This window comes from Chiloscyllium punctatum, chromosome 41 (assembly GCF_047496795.1).
Source record: "Chiloscyllium punctatum isolate Juve2018m chromosome 41, sChiPun1.3, whole genome shotgun sequence".
NCBI lineage: Eukaryota > Metazoa > Chordata > Chondrichthyes > Orectolobiformes > Hemiscylliidae > Chiloscyllium > Chiloscyllium punctatum.
The window spans coordinates 9,106,614-9,125,886 of record NC_092779.1 but is presented as its reverse complement, the minus strand read 5'-3'; the positions used below and the strand labels follow the sequence as shown (position 1 = coordinate 9,125,886).

The 19,273-nt window shown below is 42.4% G+C and overlaps 1 protein-coding gene across 4 annotated transcripts in view; it reads left to right on the top strand.

Moving 5' to 3' along the window:
• The window catches only part of drosha (drosha ribonuclease III), a 172,181-nt gene that overhangs the window by 25,458 nt on the left and 127,450 nt on the right, over positions 1-19,273 (top strand). For all 4 annotated transcript variants that reach the window (XM_072560332.1, XM_072560331.1, XM_072560333.1 and 1 more), the window contains exons 10-14: positions 795-866; positions 3,262-3,343; positions 4,801-4,875; positions 10,143-10,312; positions 15,085-15,209. In XM_072560332.1, coding sequence (XP_072416433.1) covers positions 795-866; positions 3,262-3,343; positions 4,801-4,875; positions 10,143-10,312; positions 15,085-15,209 — 524 coding nt within the window. The remainder of the gene's footprint in view (positions 1-794; positions 867-3,261; positions 3,344-4,800; positions 4,876-10,142; positions 10,313-15,084; positions 15,210-19,273) is intronic.

Below are 19,273 nucleotides of genomic sequence, written 5' to 3'. Positions count from 1 at the left end.
TGAGCTTCACTGGAACATTGCAGCAGGCCAAGGACAGACATGTGGGCATGGGAGCAGGATTGTGTGTTGAAGTGGCAAGCCACAGGAAGGTCTGGGACCTGATTGCGTACAGAAGTACAGAAATCATTGCTTTTTCTCATGAGTCTAATGTAGATGCTTGTAAAGTTGGAGCAAAGTGAAGCATCCGAAAGGGGCTTGAGCTGTTGTTGACATAAAACATGAGAGAACCTAGTGTCATCCTGTGTGGCTCATTGGGTAACATGCTCAGCTTGGAGTTAGACGTTTGTGGGTTCAAGTCACACATGATGAATTTAGCCTAAAAGTCAGTGCTGACACTCTGGTGATGGAGTGCTATCAGCTGCTATCCATTGATTGAAATGTTTAACTGCGCCTCTGCCTGTCACAAAAACAGATTGTTTGGTCACGATCACACTGCTGTTTGTATTAGCTTCCTGTGCTCAATTTTATTGTTGTGTTTTCTACATTACAATTATGACACTGCTTCAGAAGAACTGTGATGTGCTTTGGGATTGTGAAAGATGCTATACTAATGCATATTTTTTTTCTATTTATCCTGATGGCACCTTCAATATCTGCTTGCATTGTGTTGCAGTATATACTCATCATTGTACATCATGCTTGCTTGCCATTTGGCATCTTAATTAACCAGTGCAGCCTCACAAGCAGAATAACTTCCTAGTTCTTAAACTTCCTTTATCATCATAAATCTCTAAATTTTCATGTATTAATTCCAAGATGTTTCACTTAAAAAGCAAATGCCTTTACTTTTCCAGATTCCACTGTGCAGGGTCATTCGTTTCAATATCGACTATACCATCCACTTCATTGAAGAAATGATGCCAGAGGCAAGTATGGAGTATCCTCCGACCAAAAACTTAAGCGAGGAGTGATCATCAGATGATAAATGTCAAAAGTTTCTGCTAATTGAATAACTATGGTTCTATATTTTTAAATAATGGAACAGGGGATGCCGAGGGGAAGTTGAAGTGTGACGTATATGATTATTAATTGTCAAAATTAATGAGGCTAGGAACAACGTACCTCCCTTAGCAGAGAAGTCAAAAACCAGGGAGCGCAGACTGAGAAGTAGAAGAGTTGAGGTTTCCTTTTTCACCCAGAGGACAGAACTTGTTGCCTGAAAAGGGCAGTCGCAGAAGCTCTCATCACATTTTAAAAAATCACTTGAAAATGCATTTGTAGTGCTTCAAGTAATAAGGTCATGGATTGAGGTATGGAAAATGGGATTTGTTTAGGTATCTCAGTCTCACAATAGGCTAACTAGCTTGTCCTATCAGTAATTTTCTGTTGCACTGTAAGTGGTTAGGATGACCCAACGAGTCTACAGTGGGGTACTGACAGATTAAGAGAGTGGATAAAAACTTGGCAGATGGAGTATAATGTGGGAAATGTGTGTTTATGCACTTTGGCAAGAATATTAATTAAAAGCAGAAAGACTGCAGAAAGCCACAGCACAGAGGGTTTTGGGAGTCCTCATCCCTGAATGACACAGAGCTAACATCCAAGTTCAGTTAATAGAGAAAGCAAATGAAATGTTGACCTTCCTTTCAAAAGGAAGGAAGAACAAAAATAGGGAAGTTTTGCTAAAACTATTCAGGGCATTAGTCAGATAACAGCTAGAGTACTGTGGACAGTTTTTGTCCATTTATCTAAGTAATGATATACTAGCTTTAGAGACAGTCCAAAGAAGATTTGCTAGGCTGCTCCTAGGTACGAGAGGAGGTTGTGTAGGTTGGGCATGTACTCACTGGAGTTTTGAAGGGGAGAGGGACCTTTTTGAAACGTTTAGGATTTTAGCGAGTTTTGAGAAGATTTGTAGCTCAGGTTGAGGTTCTGGATGTAGGTTTGCTCACTGAGCTGGAAGGTTCATTTTCAGACGTTTTGTCACCGTACCAAGTAATATCTTCAGTGGGCCTCTAGGCGAAGCACTGTACATGATTCCTCCTTTCTATTTATATGTTTGGGTTGGTGATGTCATTTACTGTGGCAACATCACCAACCCAAAGAAACCCAAACACATAAATAGAAAGCAGGAATCATCAGCAGTGCTTCGCCCAGAGGCCCACTGAAGATGTTATCAGGTAGGGTGACAAAACGTCTGGAAACGAACCTTGCAGCTCAGTGAGCAAACCTACATCCAGAACACTTAAAATTGACAGGGCCAATTTGGGGAGATTGTTTCACCTTGTGGGAGTGTCTAGAACCATGCAGCATTATTTCAACGTAAGGGGTCACACATTTAGGACAGGGATGAGGAGCAATTTCAGGAGTATATTCAATGATGAGACAGGTTTTTAATCAGTAAGGAAATCAAGGGTTATGAGGAGAAGGCAAGAAAATGGAATTGAAGTTTATCAGATCAGCCATGATCTCTTCGAGAAGCAGAGCAGATGGATGGGCTGAATGGCCTATTTCTCCTACATTTTATTGTCTGAATCTATCAGAAATGATGGTCTGGTCAGTTGTCCTGTCCTCATTCACTTTTGATAAATGAAACCAAACTTGGGGCCTGATTTCCTCCCTGTTTCTCTCTCCACAGTGGTCGTAGTGAGGTGTGTATGCCCTGAAAAGAGAGACTGACTATGTTGATGTTAGCTCAAGAATACTGAGGAAGCAAACATGCTTATGCATTTTACAGAAGCAAAGATTTTTAGTACTTAAGATTTTACACGAACGCAATTAAAGAATTTTTTAAGCCTATCTTCTTGCACAATTTCTTTGTATCCCTTTGGGAAATAGTGAGGGAGGAGGTGGTGGAAGGATGATTATCTGCTGGTTAAACTGCGACATGCAAGCTCCTTTTGTAGCTGACACCTCCCAGAGTGTGGCTTGAACCTGCATCTCCAGACACTGAAGAAGGGGCACTACCCACTGCAGATGTTTTCAAATCATCCTATTCAGAGATGTAATGGCGCACCCTCAGAAACAGATGGGATTTGTACCCAGGCATTCTGGTTCAGAGGTTAGGGACATTGTAAAAACAATGACTGCAGATGCTGAAAACCAAATACTGGATTGATGGTGCTGGAAGAGCACAGCAGTTCAGGCAGTGTCCAAAGATTCCTGGTTAGGGACATTACCCATTGCATCACGAGAGCCCCCATACTGAAGAATTGATGAGGGGTCAGGAAAAAGCAAAACAGAGAACACTGGCCACTGACTTTGTGAAGCTTCTGTTTATTGTCAGCCTCTCACAGCCCTGCCCCTTTGTTTTGGTTTCAGAACTTCTGTGTGAAAGGATTGGGAATGTTTGCCTCATTCTTATTTAAGGATATTTTAGAGCTTTACGACTGGAATATTCATGGTAATGTATAACTCTGTGTAAACTTTAAAGTAAAATTGATGGGGCACTAACGTTTGAGTCTACTTATATACATTTGTGAGAAATCTTTATGCTGTGTAAGAATTGTTTAGCAGAGTTTAAGTGTTAGTGTGTGTTACAATTCCTTTTCATTCAATCTAGGACCAGTGGGCACAGGCTTTAAGGACTTAAAGGAGTCATAATTCTGACTGGGCTGAGGTGGAATTTTTCTTGTAGATGGTTGAGTCTTTGGAATTCTTTTGCCACAGAGAGCTGCGGGGGCAAAGTCCTCGGGTATATTTAGGACTGAGATGGATTCTTGATGAGTAAGAGAAATGAGGGTTATGGATAAAATTCAGGAAAGTGGATGTAAGGAATGTTGGATCAGCCATAATCCTACTGAATGGTGGAGCAGGCTCAAGGGGCTGAGCAACCTACCCCGTTCCTATTTCTTATGGTCAGGTAATTGAATGAATAGAAAATGTAAAGGAAGATGCTTTGCCTGATTTACATGTAGACTGTTCCTGTTGCCTTGGTAAAATGGTTGGTCGAGGTCTGTTAGATTGTGGGCCTGTCTCCCTGTTACGTCTTCAGCTTCACTGACGTTCTGTGCTGTGAGCCATTGTTTTCCAGAGAATGCTGGAGAAACATAGTAGGTCTGACCCTTCGAGTCGAGTCCTGAACAGTGAATTGAAAAGTCACCTGGACTTCAAATGTTAACTTTCTCTCCACGGATGTTGCCAGATCTTGGAGTTCCTGAAATTTCTGATGTTGTTTCAGAAGCAGCAATTCTTTGTTTTATATTATAATTTTGAGCCCAGTTCCGAAGAAGAATCGCACCGAACTTGAAACGTTAACCGTGATTCTCCAAAGGAGATGCCAGACCTGTTGAGTTTCTCTGAGATTATGATTAAAAATTAGGTTGATTTTGTTTTACAAGGAAGATAAACCATTGACATTATGGTTGATGAAACTGTTGCCAAACCTTTTTATTGATATCAGATCAATAAATACGATGACAGAATGGTGAGGAATAACTATGCGTTGCAACATGAAGCCGATTTGTTTCTATTGAAATACGATTACTTGATTTCAGTTGGGGGGGTTCTCTTATCAAATTTGTTTTCTGGGTGGTTTGTGAAGTGCTGAAATTGAACAAGCTGTGGAATTTAATGTTTTCTCTATCGTGATTATAACCTTTATGGTTTGATGATACAAGAGTGGGAAGATGTTTATATGAGAACTTATCCATTCTAACTGCAGTTTTCAGAATTTAAAATGAACATTAAAATATAAAAATGGAGTGTAAAGCTTTAAAATGATGTCTGAATTGTTTGTTATTGTTCCTAGTCTGTAAAGTCCATCTCGCTTTCAGCTATATTTTTCCTGAACATAGTCTGACAGGAAATTGGTGTCTCGTTCACTTATGATTCTGTAAAATATATTTTGCTGTGTCCTAGGTCCTGTATTTGAAAATGGTGTTCCATCTTGTCCAAGGTTTCATTTCCTGCCCCGCTTTGTTAGATCAATACCTGGTGAGTAAAGAGTGATTGAATAGTACGTTAGTGAGCCTGTTGGGTCTGATTTTGAAGAGTGACCAATTGAGAGATGACAAAAAGATTCAGAGAAGCTTGTAGCTCTCTTGTATGTGCAGGGGGACGGGGAGTACAGGACAGAGTGTCATCTGTCAAGTTGGTCTCATGGTTGATTTCTGAAACATTAAGAAGGAACAGGCCATCTGAGCATGATCACGGGGCTAATTTGGGGGATATATAGAGTCATAGAGATGTACAGCATGGAAACAGACCCTTCGGTCCAACCCATCCATGCCGACCAGATATCACAACCCAATCTAGTCCCACCTGCCAGCACCCGGCCCATATCCCTCCAAAACCTTCCTATTCATATAATGATCCAAATGCCTCTTAAATGTTGCAATTGTACCAGCCTCCACCACATCCTGTGGCAGCTCATTCCATACACGTACCACCCTCTGCGTGAAAAGGTTGCCCCTTACGTCTTTTTTATATCTTTCCCCTCTCACCCTAAACCTATGCCCTCTAGTTCTGGACTCCCTGACCCCAGGGAAAAGACTTTGTCTATTTACCCTATCCATGCCCCTCATAATTTTGTAAACCTCTATAAGGTCACCCCTCAGCCTCCGACACTCCAGGGAAAACAGTCCCAGCCTGTCCAGCCTCTCCCTGTAGCTCAAATCCTCCAACCCTGGCAGCATCCTTGTAAATCTTTTCTGAACCCTTTCAAGTTTCACAACATCTTTCCGACAGGAAGGAGACCAGAATTGCACGCAATATTCCAACAGTGGCCTAACCAATGTCCTGTACAACCGCAACATGACCTCCCAACTCCTGTACTCAATATTCTGACCAATAAAGGGAAGCATACCAAATGCCTTCTTCACTATCCTATCTACCTGCGACTCCACTTTCAAGGAGCTATGAACCTGCACTCCAAGGTCTCTTTGTTCAGCAACACTCCCTATGACCTTACCATTAAGTGTGAAGTCCTGCTAAGATTTGCTTTCCCAAAATGCAGCACCTCACATTTATCTGAATTAAACTCCATCTGTCACTTCTCAGCCCATTGGCCCATCTGGTCAAGATCCTGTTGTAATCTGAGATAACCCTCTTCGCTGTCCACTATACCTCCAATTTTGGTGTCATCTGCAAACTTACTAACTGTACCTCTAATGCTTGCATCCAAATCATTTATGTAAATGACAAAAAGTAGAGGGCCCAGCACCGATCCTTGTGGCACTCCACTGGTCACAAGCCTCCAGTCTGGAAAACAACCCTCCACCACCACCCTCTGTCTTCTACCTTGAGCCAGTTCTGTATCCAAATGGCTAGTTCTCCCTGTATTCCATGAGATCTAACCTTGCTAATCAGTCTCCCATGGGGAACCTTGTCGAACGCCTTACTGAAGTCCATATAGATCACATCTACTGTTCTGCCCTCATCAATCTTCTTTGTTACTTATTCAAAAAACTCAATCAAGTTTGTGAGACATGATTTCCCTGCACAAAGCCATGTTGACTATCCCGAATCAGTCCTTGCCTTTCCAAATACATGTATATCCTGTCCCTCAGGATTCCCTCCCTCAACTTGCCCACCTCTGAGATCGGGCTCACTGGTCTATAGTTCCCTGGCTTGTCGTTACCACCCTTCTTAAACAGTGGCACCACGTTAGCCAACTTCCATTCTTCCGGCACGTCACCTTTGACTTTTGATGATACAAATATCTCAGCAAGAGGCCCAGCATTCACTTCTCTAGCTTCCCACAGAGTTCTCGGGTACACCTGATCAGGTCCTGGGGATATATCCACCTTTAACCATTTCAAGACATCCAGCACTTCCTCCTCTGTAATCTGGACATTTTGCAAGATGTCACCATCTATTTCCCTACAGTCTATATCTTCCATATTCTTTTCCACAGTAAATACTGATGCAAAATATTCATTTAGTATCTCCAACATTTTCTGTGGCACCACGCAAAGACCGTCTTGCTGATCTTTGAGGTGCCCTATTCTCTCCCTCGTTACCCTTTTGTCCTTAATGTGCTTGTAAAAACCCTTTGGATTCTCCTTAATTCTATTTGCCAAAGCTATCTCATGTCCCTGTTTTGCCCTCCTGATTTCCCTCTTAAGTATACTCCTACTTTCTTTATACTCTTCTAAGGATTCACTCGATCTAACCTGTCTATACCTGACATATGCTTCCTTCTTTTTCTTAACCAAATCCTCAATTTCTTTCATCATCCAGCATTCCCTTACCTACCAGCCTTCCCTTTCACCTTAACAGGAATATACTTTCTCTGGATTCTTGTTATCTCATTTCTGAAGGCTTCCCATTTTCCAGCCGTCCCTTTACCTGCGAACATCTGCCTCCGATCAGCTTTCAAAAGTTCTTGCCTAATACCGTCAAAATTGGCCTTTCTCCAATTTAGAACTTCAACTTTTAGATCTGGTCTATCCTTTTCCATCACTATTTTAAAACGAATAGAAATATGGTCGCTGGCTCCAAAGTGCTCCCCCACTGACACCTCAGTCACCTGCCCTGCCTTATTTCCCAAGAGTAGGTCAAGTTTTGCACCTTCTCTAGTAGGTACATCCACATACTGAATCAGAAAATTGTCTTGTACACACTTAAGAAATTCTTTTCCATCTAAACCTTTAACACTATGGCAGTCCCAGCCTATGTTCGGAAAGTTAAAATCCCCTACCATAACTACCCTATTATTCTTACAGATAGCTGAGATCTCCTTACAAGTTTGTTTCTCAATTTCCCTCTGACTATTGGGGGGTCTATAATACAATCCCAATAAGGTGATCATCCCTTTCTTATTTCTCAGTTCCACCCAAATAACTTCCCTCGATGTATTTCCAAGAATATCCTTCCTCAGCACAGCTGGAATGCTATCCCTCATCAAAAATGCCACTCCCTCTCCTCTCTTGCCTCCCTTTCTATCCTTCCTGTAGCATTTGTATCCTGGAACATTACGCTGCCAGTCCTGCCCATCCCTGAGCCATGTTTCTGTAATTGCAATGATATTCCAGTCCCATGTTCCTAACCATACCCTGAGTTCATCTGCCTTCCCTGTTAGGCCCCTTGCATTGAAATAAATGCAGTTTAATTTATTAGTCCTAGCTTGTCCCTGCCTGCCCTGACTGTTTGACTCACTTCTGTTCTCAGCTGTACTCGTCTCAGATCGATCTCTTTCCTCACTATCTCCCTGGGTCCCACCCCCCCACCTTATTAGTGTAAATCGTCCCAAGCAGTTCTAGCGAATTTCCCTGCCAGTATATTAGTCCCTTTCCAATTTAGGTGCAATCTGTCCTTCTTGTACAGGTCATTTCTACCCCAAAAGAGATTCCAATGATCCAAAAATGTGAATCCTTCCCCCATACACCAGCTCCTCAGCCATGCATTCATCTGCTCTATCCTCCTATTCCTGCCCTCACTATCTCGTAGCACTGGGAGTAACCCAGATATTACTACCCTTGAGGACCTCCTTTTTAAATTTCTGCCTAACACTCTGTCATCTCCCTTCAGAATCTCAACCTTTTCCCTTCCTATGTCGTTGGTTCCAGTGTGGACAATGACCTCCTGCTGGCCCCTCTCCCCCGTGAGAACATTCTGCACCTTCTCTGAGACATCCTTGATCCTGGCACCAAGGAAACTACACACCATTCTGCTTTTTCTCTGCTAGCCACAGAAACGTCTGTCTGTACCTCTGACTACGGAATCCCCGAACACAATTGATCTCTTGAAAGCCGACGTACCCCTCGTTGCATTAGAGCCAGTCTCAATACCAGAAACTTGGGTGTTCGTGCTATGTTCCCCTGAGAATCCATCACCCCCTACATTTTCCAAAACAGCATACCTGTTTGAAATGGGTATATCCACAAAAGACTCCTGCACTAGCTGCCTACCTCTTATCCTTCCTGGAGTTAACCCATCTATGTGACTGTATTTGAGACTTCCTCCCCCTTTCTATAACTGCCATCCATCACATACTGTTGCTGTTGCAAATTCCTCATCGCTTCTATCTTGTCTCTCCAAACAATCCAGTCGATCTGATAAGATTCACATCCACCAACATTTATGGCAGATATAATCCGCAGTAACCCTTAAACTCTCTTTAAACTGCCATATCTGACAAGAAGTACATATCACTGCAGAGGCCATTTTTGCTCCTTCACAATCTACAGATCCAGAAAATAACACCATTTTATTCCTCTACAAACACTGCCCCAGGATAAATTCATAGCTATGACTTATATTTCAAGTTTAATCAAGAGACTTATGTCCACAAACACACAATCAAGAAAGAACCCACTCTACTCACTAATGCAGCCTTTCTCTTGGTGTGTGAAGGCCTTTCAGTAATGTGACTGGAGGAAGACCCATTGTTGCTTCAGTCTCCCTGATGGCTGCAGAGTTTGTATAAATCACACTCACATCATCCCCATATCGCTTGTCCAAAATCTTGTTTCTTAATCCTTGTGCCATTCCGAAATGGAAACAACCTTTCTTTATCTCTCTTGTTGTAACCTCTTCAGCTCACTTAAATCTCCAAATCTCCCCTCAATCTCTATGGCCCCGTGAGGAACAATCCCAGCTTCCACAGTCTAGACTTGCATCTAAATTCCCTCCTTCAACGAGCCATCCTGGTAAATCACCTCAACACCATGTCACAGAACTTCACGTGTTGACTGGAGCTGGTCACAATATTATCACTGTGATTTAACCGGAACTGTAGAAAGGTTCAACATAAATCCCTGGTCTCGGTACTCAATAGTTTTGGCAGCATCTGTGAATAGAGAAACAGAATTAAATATTTATTCCAAACTGACTCCTCTTCAGAAATGGGTTCAGATGAAGAGTCCTGCTAGACTCCAGATATTAACTCTGTTTCTTTCTCCACAGATGCTGCCAGACCTGTTAAGATTCTTTTAGTGCTTTCTGTTTCTCAGTTTTCCAGCATCTGCAGTATTTTCCATTGTGTTTCTACACCGTGTTCTTTTCCTAAAGTCAGACATACCTCATGTTTTGCTGATTACTTTTTCGGTATAATTTGCTACCAAACCATGAAGAAGGCCGCTCCATCCAAGTTTAACAGGTTGACTTGGGTCTGGTAACTGGAAGCAGGTGGTGGGACTGACACACCAAATGTTGTTTGGAAGTAAACACCTCAATGTCAACAAACAGCTGTGATGTGAATTACAGTCCCACTGTTATTCTGATTATGACTCCTTCTTCTTGTTTTACTTCCTTGTCAGATAGTGGGAAAGAAGTCCTGTCAATGCATCAGGTGCTGCTTTATCTGTTGCGCAGCAGTAAACCCCTGGTTCCTGAGGAGGAGATTGCGAACATGCTGCAGTGGGAGGAGTTGGAATGGCAGAAGTATGCGGAAGAATGTAAAGGCATGATAGTAACCCACCCAGGAATGGTACGTAATAACACAGAAAGGGATATGTCAATAGAACCTTGTGTTTCAGACAGGAAGATAACACCATGAGGTATAGGAGCACATTCCACCATTGAGTCTGCTCTGCTGTTCAGTGAGATCAAGGCTGATCTAATAGTCTCTAATTCCGCTTTCTTGCTTTATTTGCCCATTTTCTTACATGGGGCAACAATTGAAATACTTTGATTTTTTTTGAAGAAGGCATCTTTAAATTTCTCTCACTGTACTTCAACATAATATTGATACAGATTGGACAAAAGAATGTGGGTGACACTGGCTCAGTGGTTAGCACTGCTGCCTCACAGCGCCAGGGACCTGGGTTTGATTCCACCCTTTGTGCAAACTCCACACAGACAGTTGCCATTCTCCCTGCGTCTGTCTGTCTAGGGGTTTCCTCTGGGTGCGATGGTTTCCTCCCACAGCCAAAGATGTGCAAGTCAGATGGATTGGCTAAAGGGATTAAAAGGTATGGGGGGAAAGCAGGAACAACTCAGGGACTGAGTTTGATGATCAGCCACGATGACATTGAATGTTGGAGCAGGCTCAAAGGGCTGAATGGGTTCCTCCTGTTCCTTCTTTATGTTTCCATGACTTTCAAGCAAACCTTTTAGTCACACAAAGCACTTTACCACTGAAGTCAGATAGTGAGAAAGAAGTCCTGTCGATGTATCAAGTGCTGCTTTTATCTGTTGTGCAGATGCACACAAGTGGAAGGCATGCATTCTCAGGAAACATCTTTCAGATTTAATCCTTCCTGCCAGAATCACTGATTCTCATCACATCATTGGATGATCAGCCATGATCATATTGAATGGTGCAGCAGGCTAGAAGGATTGATTGGCCTATTCTCCTATATTCTCTGTTTCTGTGTTATGTATCTCCACCCTTGCTTTGCACCCTACTCTGCTGTTGGTGCTTGAGTCTTTAGTCACATGGCCTCATGTTCTGGAGCTTCCTCACTAAACCTAGAATAGGCCATTCAGCTCCTCGAGCCTGCTCCTCCAAACTTTCTTCCTTGAAGCTATCTCTGAAAACACTCCTCGTTGACCAAGCCAATGCTTCATATCTACTTTGGTGGTCATGAAATGCTTTGGAAGGCTGGTCATGGCATTAATCAACTCCAGCCTCCCCACTACTCTTGCCCCACTCCAATTTGCCTATTGGACCAACAGATCCACGTCAGATGCCATATCACTTGCCCTTCACTCCTCCCTAGAACATCTTGACATCAAAAACAGCTATGCAAGAATCCTACTCATTGTCTATAGTTCACTCTTCAACACTAATATCCCCTCGACTGATTATACTAAACTTAGTGATCTCGGACTAAGCCCCATTCGCTGCAACTGGATCCTGAGTTTCCTGACCCACAGGCCACAATCAGTGAAGATTGGGACAATATTTCATCTTCACTAACACTCAACACTGGAACCCCCCAGGGGTGTGTACTCAGCCCCCTACTGTACTCACTGTATACCCATGACTGCATTGCCAAATACCAGGCTAATGTCATTTACAAGTTCGCTGATGACACCACCGTAGTCAGACGAATCTCAGATGGTGACGAAACAGACTACAGAAGGGAGGTGGAAGACCTGGAAAAATGGTGTACTGAGAACAACTGAGCTCTCAATGCTGGCAAAACCAAGGATCTCATTATTGACTTTCGGCGGGATGTTACTCATTCCCCCCTTCACATTAACAGCACAGAGGTGGAACGAGTGGAGAGTGTCAAACTCCTGGGAGTGGTCATCCACAACAAGCTTACTTGGACTCTTCATGTGGACGCACTGGTTACAAATGCCCAACAATGTCTCTTCTTCCTCAGGCAGCTGAGGAAATTTGGTAAGACGGCGAATCCCCTTGCCAACTTTTATAGGTGCGCCATCGAGAGTATTCTGTCTGGATGTGTCACTACCTGGTATGGCAACTGTACCATTCAAGATCGGAGACGGTTACAGAGAGTGGTGACCTCGGCCCAGACAATCAAAAAGGCCAACCTCCCATCTGTAGAATCTATCTACCAGGTCCGCTGTCAAGGAAAGGCCACCAGCATTCTCAAAGATCCATCCCACTCTGGCAATGTTTTTCTACAACCTCTACCATCGGGGAGAAGGTACAGAAGCCTGAACACACTCACCAACTGGTTTTGCAACAGATTCTACACTACTGCTGTTAGAATACTGAATGGACTCACAAACCCTTAACATTCACCTGTACCTGTGTTTTTGTTTTTGCCACTATTTACCTATTATTTATTTATCTATGTTATTTAACTCTGATCTACTCGTATTGCTCGCAAGACAAAGCTTTTCACTGTGCCTTTGTACACATGATAATAAATTCAAGTCAACTCAATTCAAATCTGTTCAATTCACAATAAATTCAATTCAATTCAATTTCCCTCATGAAAGCTCACTGGGAAGGACAACCATTTTTGATGTGATTCCCAGGGGAACATGTTGGGATATTGGTGCATAATGAGGGGCAGTGGTAAAAGCCAATGCCTGGTGGGAACAAAGTGAGTTGGGTGTGAATGTGACTGGAATACCAATAAAAGTGCAGTTTGTACTTTTTGAACAGGATAAAGCAGGAATTTAGGTGAAGCTATAAAACTGGAATTGCATAAATTGCTGAAAAAGCTCAGCAGGTCCGGCAGCATCTGTGGAGAAAAATCAACGCTAACATTTCGGGTCTGTGACCCGTCCTGGGAACCTTTGAAATGTTAAATCTGATATCTCTCCATCGATGCTGACAGACCAGCTGAGCTTCTCCAGCAATCCACAGTTCTTTCGGTTTTCATTTGGAATATTATGGGTTTTGGATAGGAGAGTGGGAGGGTGCAAGTGTATATTGAATAGATGAGATGAAGGAAGAGGAGGTTCTTGTGGAGCTTCAGGACTAGGAGAGAGATCATTTGGGCTGAAGGGCTTGTTTCTATGCTGCAAAGTTTTAACATCATTTGACAAAAGCAAAACCAAAGGAGAAGCTAATTAAATTCCCAGGCAGATAGAAGACCCAATTATAACAGCAAGAGGGAATCAGGGAACCAATAAAAACACACAGCTGGAAGACTGAACATTCTAGATTGAATAATAGGTATTTTGAAAAGTTTCAATGAAATTTTACATCTTTAAGGTGTGACAATGCTGCGTAACATGGCCAGTTTAATCTTGGCTTTTGTTACAGTATCTGGCAAGATTATGTTCTTGGAGCGAGTTGTCATGGGGACTGGCTGGTGGATAAATGCTGCAGTATGTGGTTGATGCTGGCAGGTGATGTTGCAGCCAGGAGTTTTAATGTAAGAATCTCTTAGTGGTTGGGTTCTCTCATTTTTGCTTTTGACATGCAGTCAGGCTACCCAGAGTTGTCATATGTGTGACAACATCACTCGCCTGCTTGTTTTGCTGGCATTTTGTTTTTGATTAAGCTCATTTGCGCCTCACATAGTGGATTCCAGTCGCTGGACAGAATCTGTACACGGCCACTGCTGCCAAAGGGCCATCACCTCAAAATTAAAGTCATTCAGGAGAGAAATGAGGAAACACCTCTGTGCTTAGAAGTGTGAAAAAACTCTCCAACAAAGTGCAGGAGCTTCTAACTTACCGAATAATGTTGATCCTGAGATTGTTGGCAGGAACCAGGGCAGCTGGGTGGACTCAAGTGACAGATCAGTCATGATCTTAGTGAATGCAGGACTTTGAGAAAGCCAGGTAGTAAAGGATCTGATTGGACCTTTACTCACTTTTATTTATCAAGATGTACTAAACAAGCATGCCCTTCCAAACCCAATAACCACAGTGTCGGTCTACTTCTGAATGTAGCAGGACAAATGAGACCGCCATTAATGTCTACCACTGGGCACAAGGTCAAAGCAAAGTCACCATTGTCTTACTTGAGCATTGGGCTCTTTCTTGTTCAAGAGAAATGGTGATTTAACCTGAGAATCACTACACCTCAGACAAGAACGAGAGTCATTCAATGTAACCTCAGCTGGTGCAGGAATTGAACCCAGGCTGTTAATATCACGCAACAATCATCTAATCAACTCTGCTAATGGAACCCCAGTGAACAATGGTATATTTGAAGACAATTAAATACTCCTCTTACTGCACACTTAACAAGAGGCTGAATGGTTTCTTCATTGCTCTGCTTTCACATGAAGTTTGAATAAATAATACCAACACCTTACACCTCAGTTTTGTTTGTTGCAATCTAATTTAAATTGCACTGTTGCTGAAGTAACCCTAAGTTGATTATCATTATTAGCTAAGAGATATATTGCAAGCATTGTAAAAGAGGGAAGATGTAAATTTGAATGAATTTCTATGTCTTGTGTCAAATATCGGGTTCAAATTCAGAAAGAACTCCAATTGGGGGCCATGCCTTTAGCTGCCTGAGCCTCAAACTCTGCAATGATCTCCCAAACCTCTGCATTACTCTTTCATCCTCAACGATCTCCTCAAGACTGATCTCTCTTACTAAGTCTTTGGTCACCTGTTTGAATCTCTCCTCGTTTAGCTAAGTGACATCCGTATGATACACCATCAAGCAATTTGTGTTATTAAGTATTCTATATGGATGCTATTGTTCAAATTCTGATGTGAATCTCTTGTGAGAAAAGTGGTTTGCTGACTCCTGAAGTCCGCCCCCTCTAAGATTAGTCAACTTAAACAATCCCAGATCTTTATGTAAATGTGTTGCTGTTGTTTATCAGGCAGCTGCTTACCCTGAAACTTTTGATTTCTTTACAGAAACCCAGTTCTGTTCGTATTGACCAGTTAGACCGGGAGCAGTTTAACCCTGAGGTCATAACTTTCCCGATTATAGTTCATTTCGGCATTCGGCCTGCTCAGCTGAGTTATGCTGGAGACCCACAGTAAGTTGAGCACTTTCCTTTCCATTACTGCTACACCCAAATGCAAAATATTGCATGTGCTAGAAATGACGCCGTCTTATTACTGATAAACCCATGAGAATATGAAGACCAGGAGGTTATACCAAAGCTCTATAAAAGGTTAGTTCTTCTCTGACCGGACTGTTGTGTCTGATTCTGGGCACCACATTTTTGGAAGGATGTGAAGTATAGGGTAGAAAATATTTACTTGAATAGTTCCAAGGATGAAGGGTTGCAGATACTCTGGAGAAGCTGGATCGCTTAGTGTAGAGCAGAGACAAGGAAGAGGTGATTTTGCACCGATGTCTCATTGTGAAGGGTTTAGAACGATTTAATGAAAGAAAGTTCCATCTGATGTCTGAGCAGCTCCTAACTAGGGTCGGGGTGAGAAAGTGGGATTCATTAAGTTGGTCTTTGCCTTCAGTGTGGCAGTGGGCAGAATGGCCTTCTGTGTTCTGTTATTTCAACTCCTCTCCACATCAAGTGTTCAATTCCTCCTCCCCACAGATTCCCTCCCCCAGCCCCTAAATACACAACCAGTACTGCCATAATTTGATGGTATAGTGGCAATGTCACTGGACCAGTAACCTAGGGGCTCCGGCTCAAAGTTTAGGGGCACGTGTTTGAATCCTGTCATGACAGATGGTGAATTTTGAATAAAAATCCGCTAGCTGTATGCCCTATAATTATTATAACTACTCTTTTGGTTCACTAATATCTTTTGGGGAAAGAAATCTGTCATCTTTTTCCGGACTCCAGATCCACCACTATTTGGTTAAATCTTAACTGCCCTCTGAAATGTTAATTAAGGATATTGGGGGATAGGAAATAAATTTTGCCTAGTTAGCAATGTGCACATCGGATAAATGAATTTTTAAAAAATCAACAGGTTGTTGTGACCATCTTAGTGCTTTCACTCATCCTTGGTACATTTTCAGATATTCCCTTCCACTGTTTCACTCCTGGTTTCCAAACCCCATCCCTAAAATCAACATTTCTTCCAATGCTCTGCTTATCACTGCTTCTGCTTGCTGAACACTACTTGTAATGCATTTGCTATGTTCTTAACCCTGTACTTTGAAAAATTATTAAAATTGAAATTAAGTTTTAGACCTGGGCAAGGCATTGATTTTGTTTCTTCTGTGCAAATATGGAGGTCTGTGGGGAGATTGGATTGGATGGAGTAGATAGGAAGAATATACTTCTGTTTGGAAAACAAAAAGGGCGTACATTTAAAACAATGTGCAAACGAAACAAGGATGATGTGAGGAAACGTTAGGGCGTGGGATGCACTGCCTGGAAATGGGAAGACAGGTTCAATTGAGGTTTTGAAGAGGGTATTGAATGATTATTTGGATAAAAATGATGTGCATGGACGGGGGAGAAAGCAGGAGATTGGCACCATGTAATAGAACCAGCAAGTGGGCTGAATGGCCTCCTGCACCATAACAATTCTGTGATTGATAGAGAACTGAAGGTCGGAGAGATTAAATGCCAGCGCAGTTATCAATTCAAATTTCAGAATGAAAAATAACCACCAATCAAAATCAACAATGACTGAAAAAGCAAAGAGTAAAACCAGCAGCTGCCAAGAAGAACATGGAACAAAGTGGAGGTTACACTCAAACGGTTGCTATCGATGTTGAGTTTGAAACTTTATAAAGCGACTAAAATCGATAAGTGCTGTTCTTCAAGCTGCTATTGAAGTTTGCAGGCCAAGGGCAGAGAGGTCAGACGGCAACAAGGTGAAGAAACAAAATACCAACTGATTAGTAACTCAGAATCGTGTTTGCAGACTGAGCATAGGTGTTCCGCAAAACAGTCATCCAGCCTACCTTGGGTCTCCCATTGGAGAGCAGACCATATTGTGAGCAGTGAGTACAGTTAGTGCGGCTGAACAAGGTTGGGTAGCCTTTGCACACAGTCCAAAAAACTGAAAAGTCTGAAACACAAAAGGTTTTCTTGAGAGTGACCCTGAATGGAAGTATAGATTGTTTGTTTTTGGTTGGGCCCTTTTGGAAAAATGAACTTGGTCTGAATAGCTCTGTCATGAAGGGGAGTAAGAACCAGTTGGTCCTGAGGATTTTGGAAAAAGATCGCTGTTTCCCCTTGAAAGAGTGATTGGGGCCTGGGGCAAGAGACGAAAGTGAGCGGGCGTCCCTGCACTTACATGGAAAGGTGCCACGAGAAGTGGTTGGGGTCTTGGGACTGAAGTTGAGGATGCAGTCCCTTTAGACATGGGAGGGGTTGAGGGCAGGAAAGTGGGATTGAGAAACATCTCAGCCATGATTGACAGCTGATGCAGACTTGAAGGGCTGCATGGCCTGATTCTGCTCTTTTGTTTTAAAATACCCTTTGATGGCTAGAGGTGGCACAAGTCTCCCACTTTCTGCTGGCTCCTGACCAACATGCTGCCAGAAAACCCACATGTTTCCTGAACGCTGAAGCAGCAGATCACTTCAGATAGAAGCACAGGTATTTCTGGTGTTGTTTTTGGAGCAGTTTTGTTGGCCTGTTTTTGTACAGTTACTGCATTTCATGAGCTTTGCTCAATTTTTATATTAATGCCTCTAGCCTCCTGGGGAAGTTAGTGTGTGATTCTAATATTTTACTCTCAGTCCAGGAAATGGCCAATTTAAAACCGTTACAGGTACATTTTTAGATGATCGAATATTGTTTACATTTGAAGTAATCAACGCTTTGGAAGGTGTAAAGACCTTAGAAAGGAATGAGGGAGGTTTACCAGGATGCCAGCTAGAATAAGGCACTTAAGTTGTGAAGTGAGATCGGAAAATTACAGTGAACTGAGAGAGATGCTCTTGGAGTCATACAGCATGGATTGTGATGGCTGCGCTCAGTCCTATACTTAAAGAGCACCCATTGTGTTAAATTACAAATGTGCCCCTCCATCCACAAACCTCACTTCATGACATTAGAACTTTCACTCCCACAGCCTGAAAGAGTGAGACCAACAATCAGCAGTGAAAGCGTTCACTGTGGAAGATGCTCTGAATCGTTAACAATAATGTCAGTGGAATATTCAGAGAGATCATTGTTTAAAAAAAAACCTACACCCTCAAAAACAATCCTAATATCACCCCACATAATTTTGTGTCAATAATAATAATAATAATCTAATAATGCTCCTTGAATGTGCCTTGGCATTTTGTTCTGTGAAAATGTGTGTTGTAAATGGAAATTGTTGTTGTTGTGAGAAACTGGAAGAAACCCTGTGAAAATGTGTTCCCTGGTCAATCCAGATAAATGAGGTGATGCATTTAGCAAGACAAACAAGGCAAGGGAATACATGATGAACGATAGGACCCTGGGAAGCACCAAAGATCAAAGGGACCTTTGTGTGCATGTCCCCTGGTCCCTTAAAGTAGCAGGGCAGGTACATAGCATGGGTTAAAAAGGCAAATGGGATAATTGCCATTATTAGTTGAGGCATAGATTAAGAATAGGGAGGTGATACTGGAACTGTATAAAATGTTGGTTAGGCAACAGCTAGAATATTGTGTGCAGTTCTGGAATCCACATTATAGAATTAATATGACCGCACCGAAAAAGGTTGCAGAGGTGGTTTAACAGGATGTTGCTTAGGCTGGAGAGTTTGAGTTATGAAGAGATTGACAGACTGGGGTTGTTTGCCTTAAGAGTGGAGACCACAAGAATGAGATATATATAAAATTGAGGGGCATAGATCGGGTAAAGAGGAAGGAACATTTACCCTTAATGGAGGGATCAATGTCTAAGCATAGATTTAAGGCAGGGTCAGGAGGTTTGAGAAGATGTGAGGAAAAACTTTTTCACCCAGAGAATAGTGAGAATCTGGAACTCATTGCCAGTAAAGATGATAGAAGCAGAAATCCAACTGGTTTGAAGGTAGAAGACAGAGGGTGTTGGTCGAAGGTTGCTTTTCAGACTGGAGGCCTGTGACCTGCAGTGTGCCACAAGGATCAGGGCTGGGTCCACTGCTTTTCATCATTTATAGAAATGCTTTGGATGTGAACGTAGGGGATTTAGTTAGTAAGTTCGCAGATGAC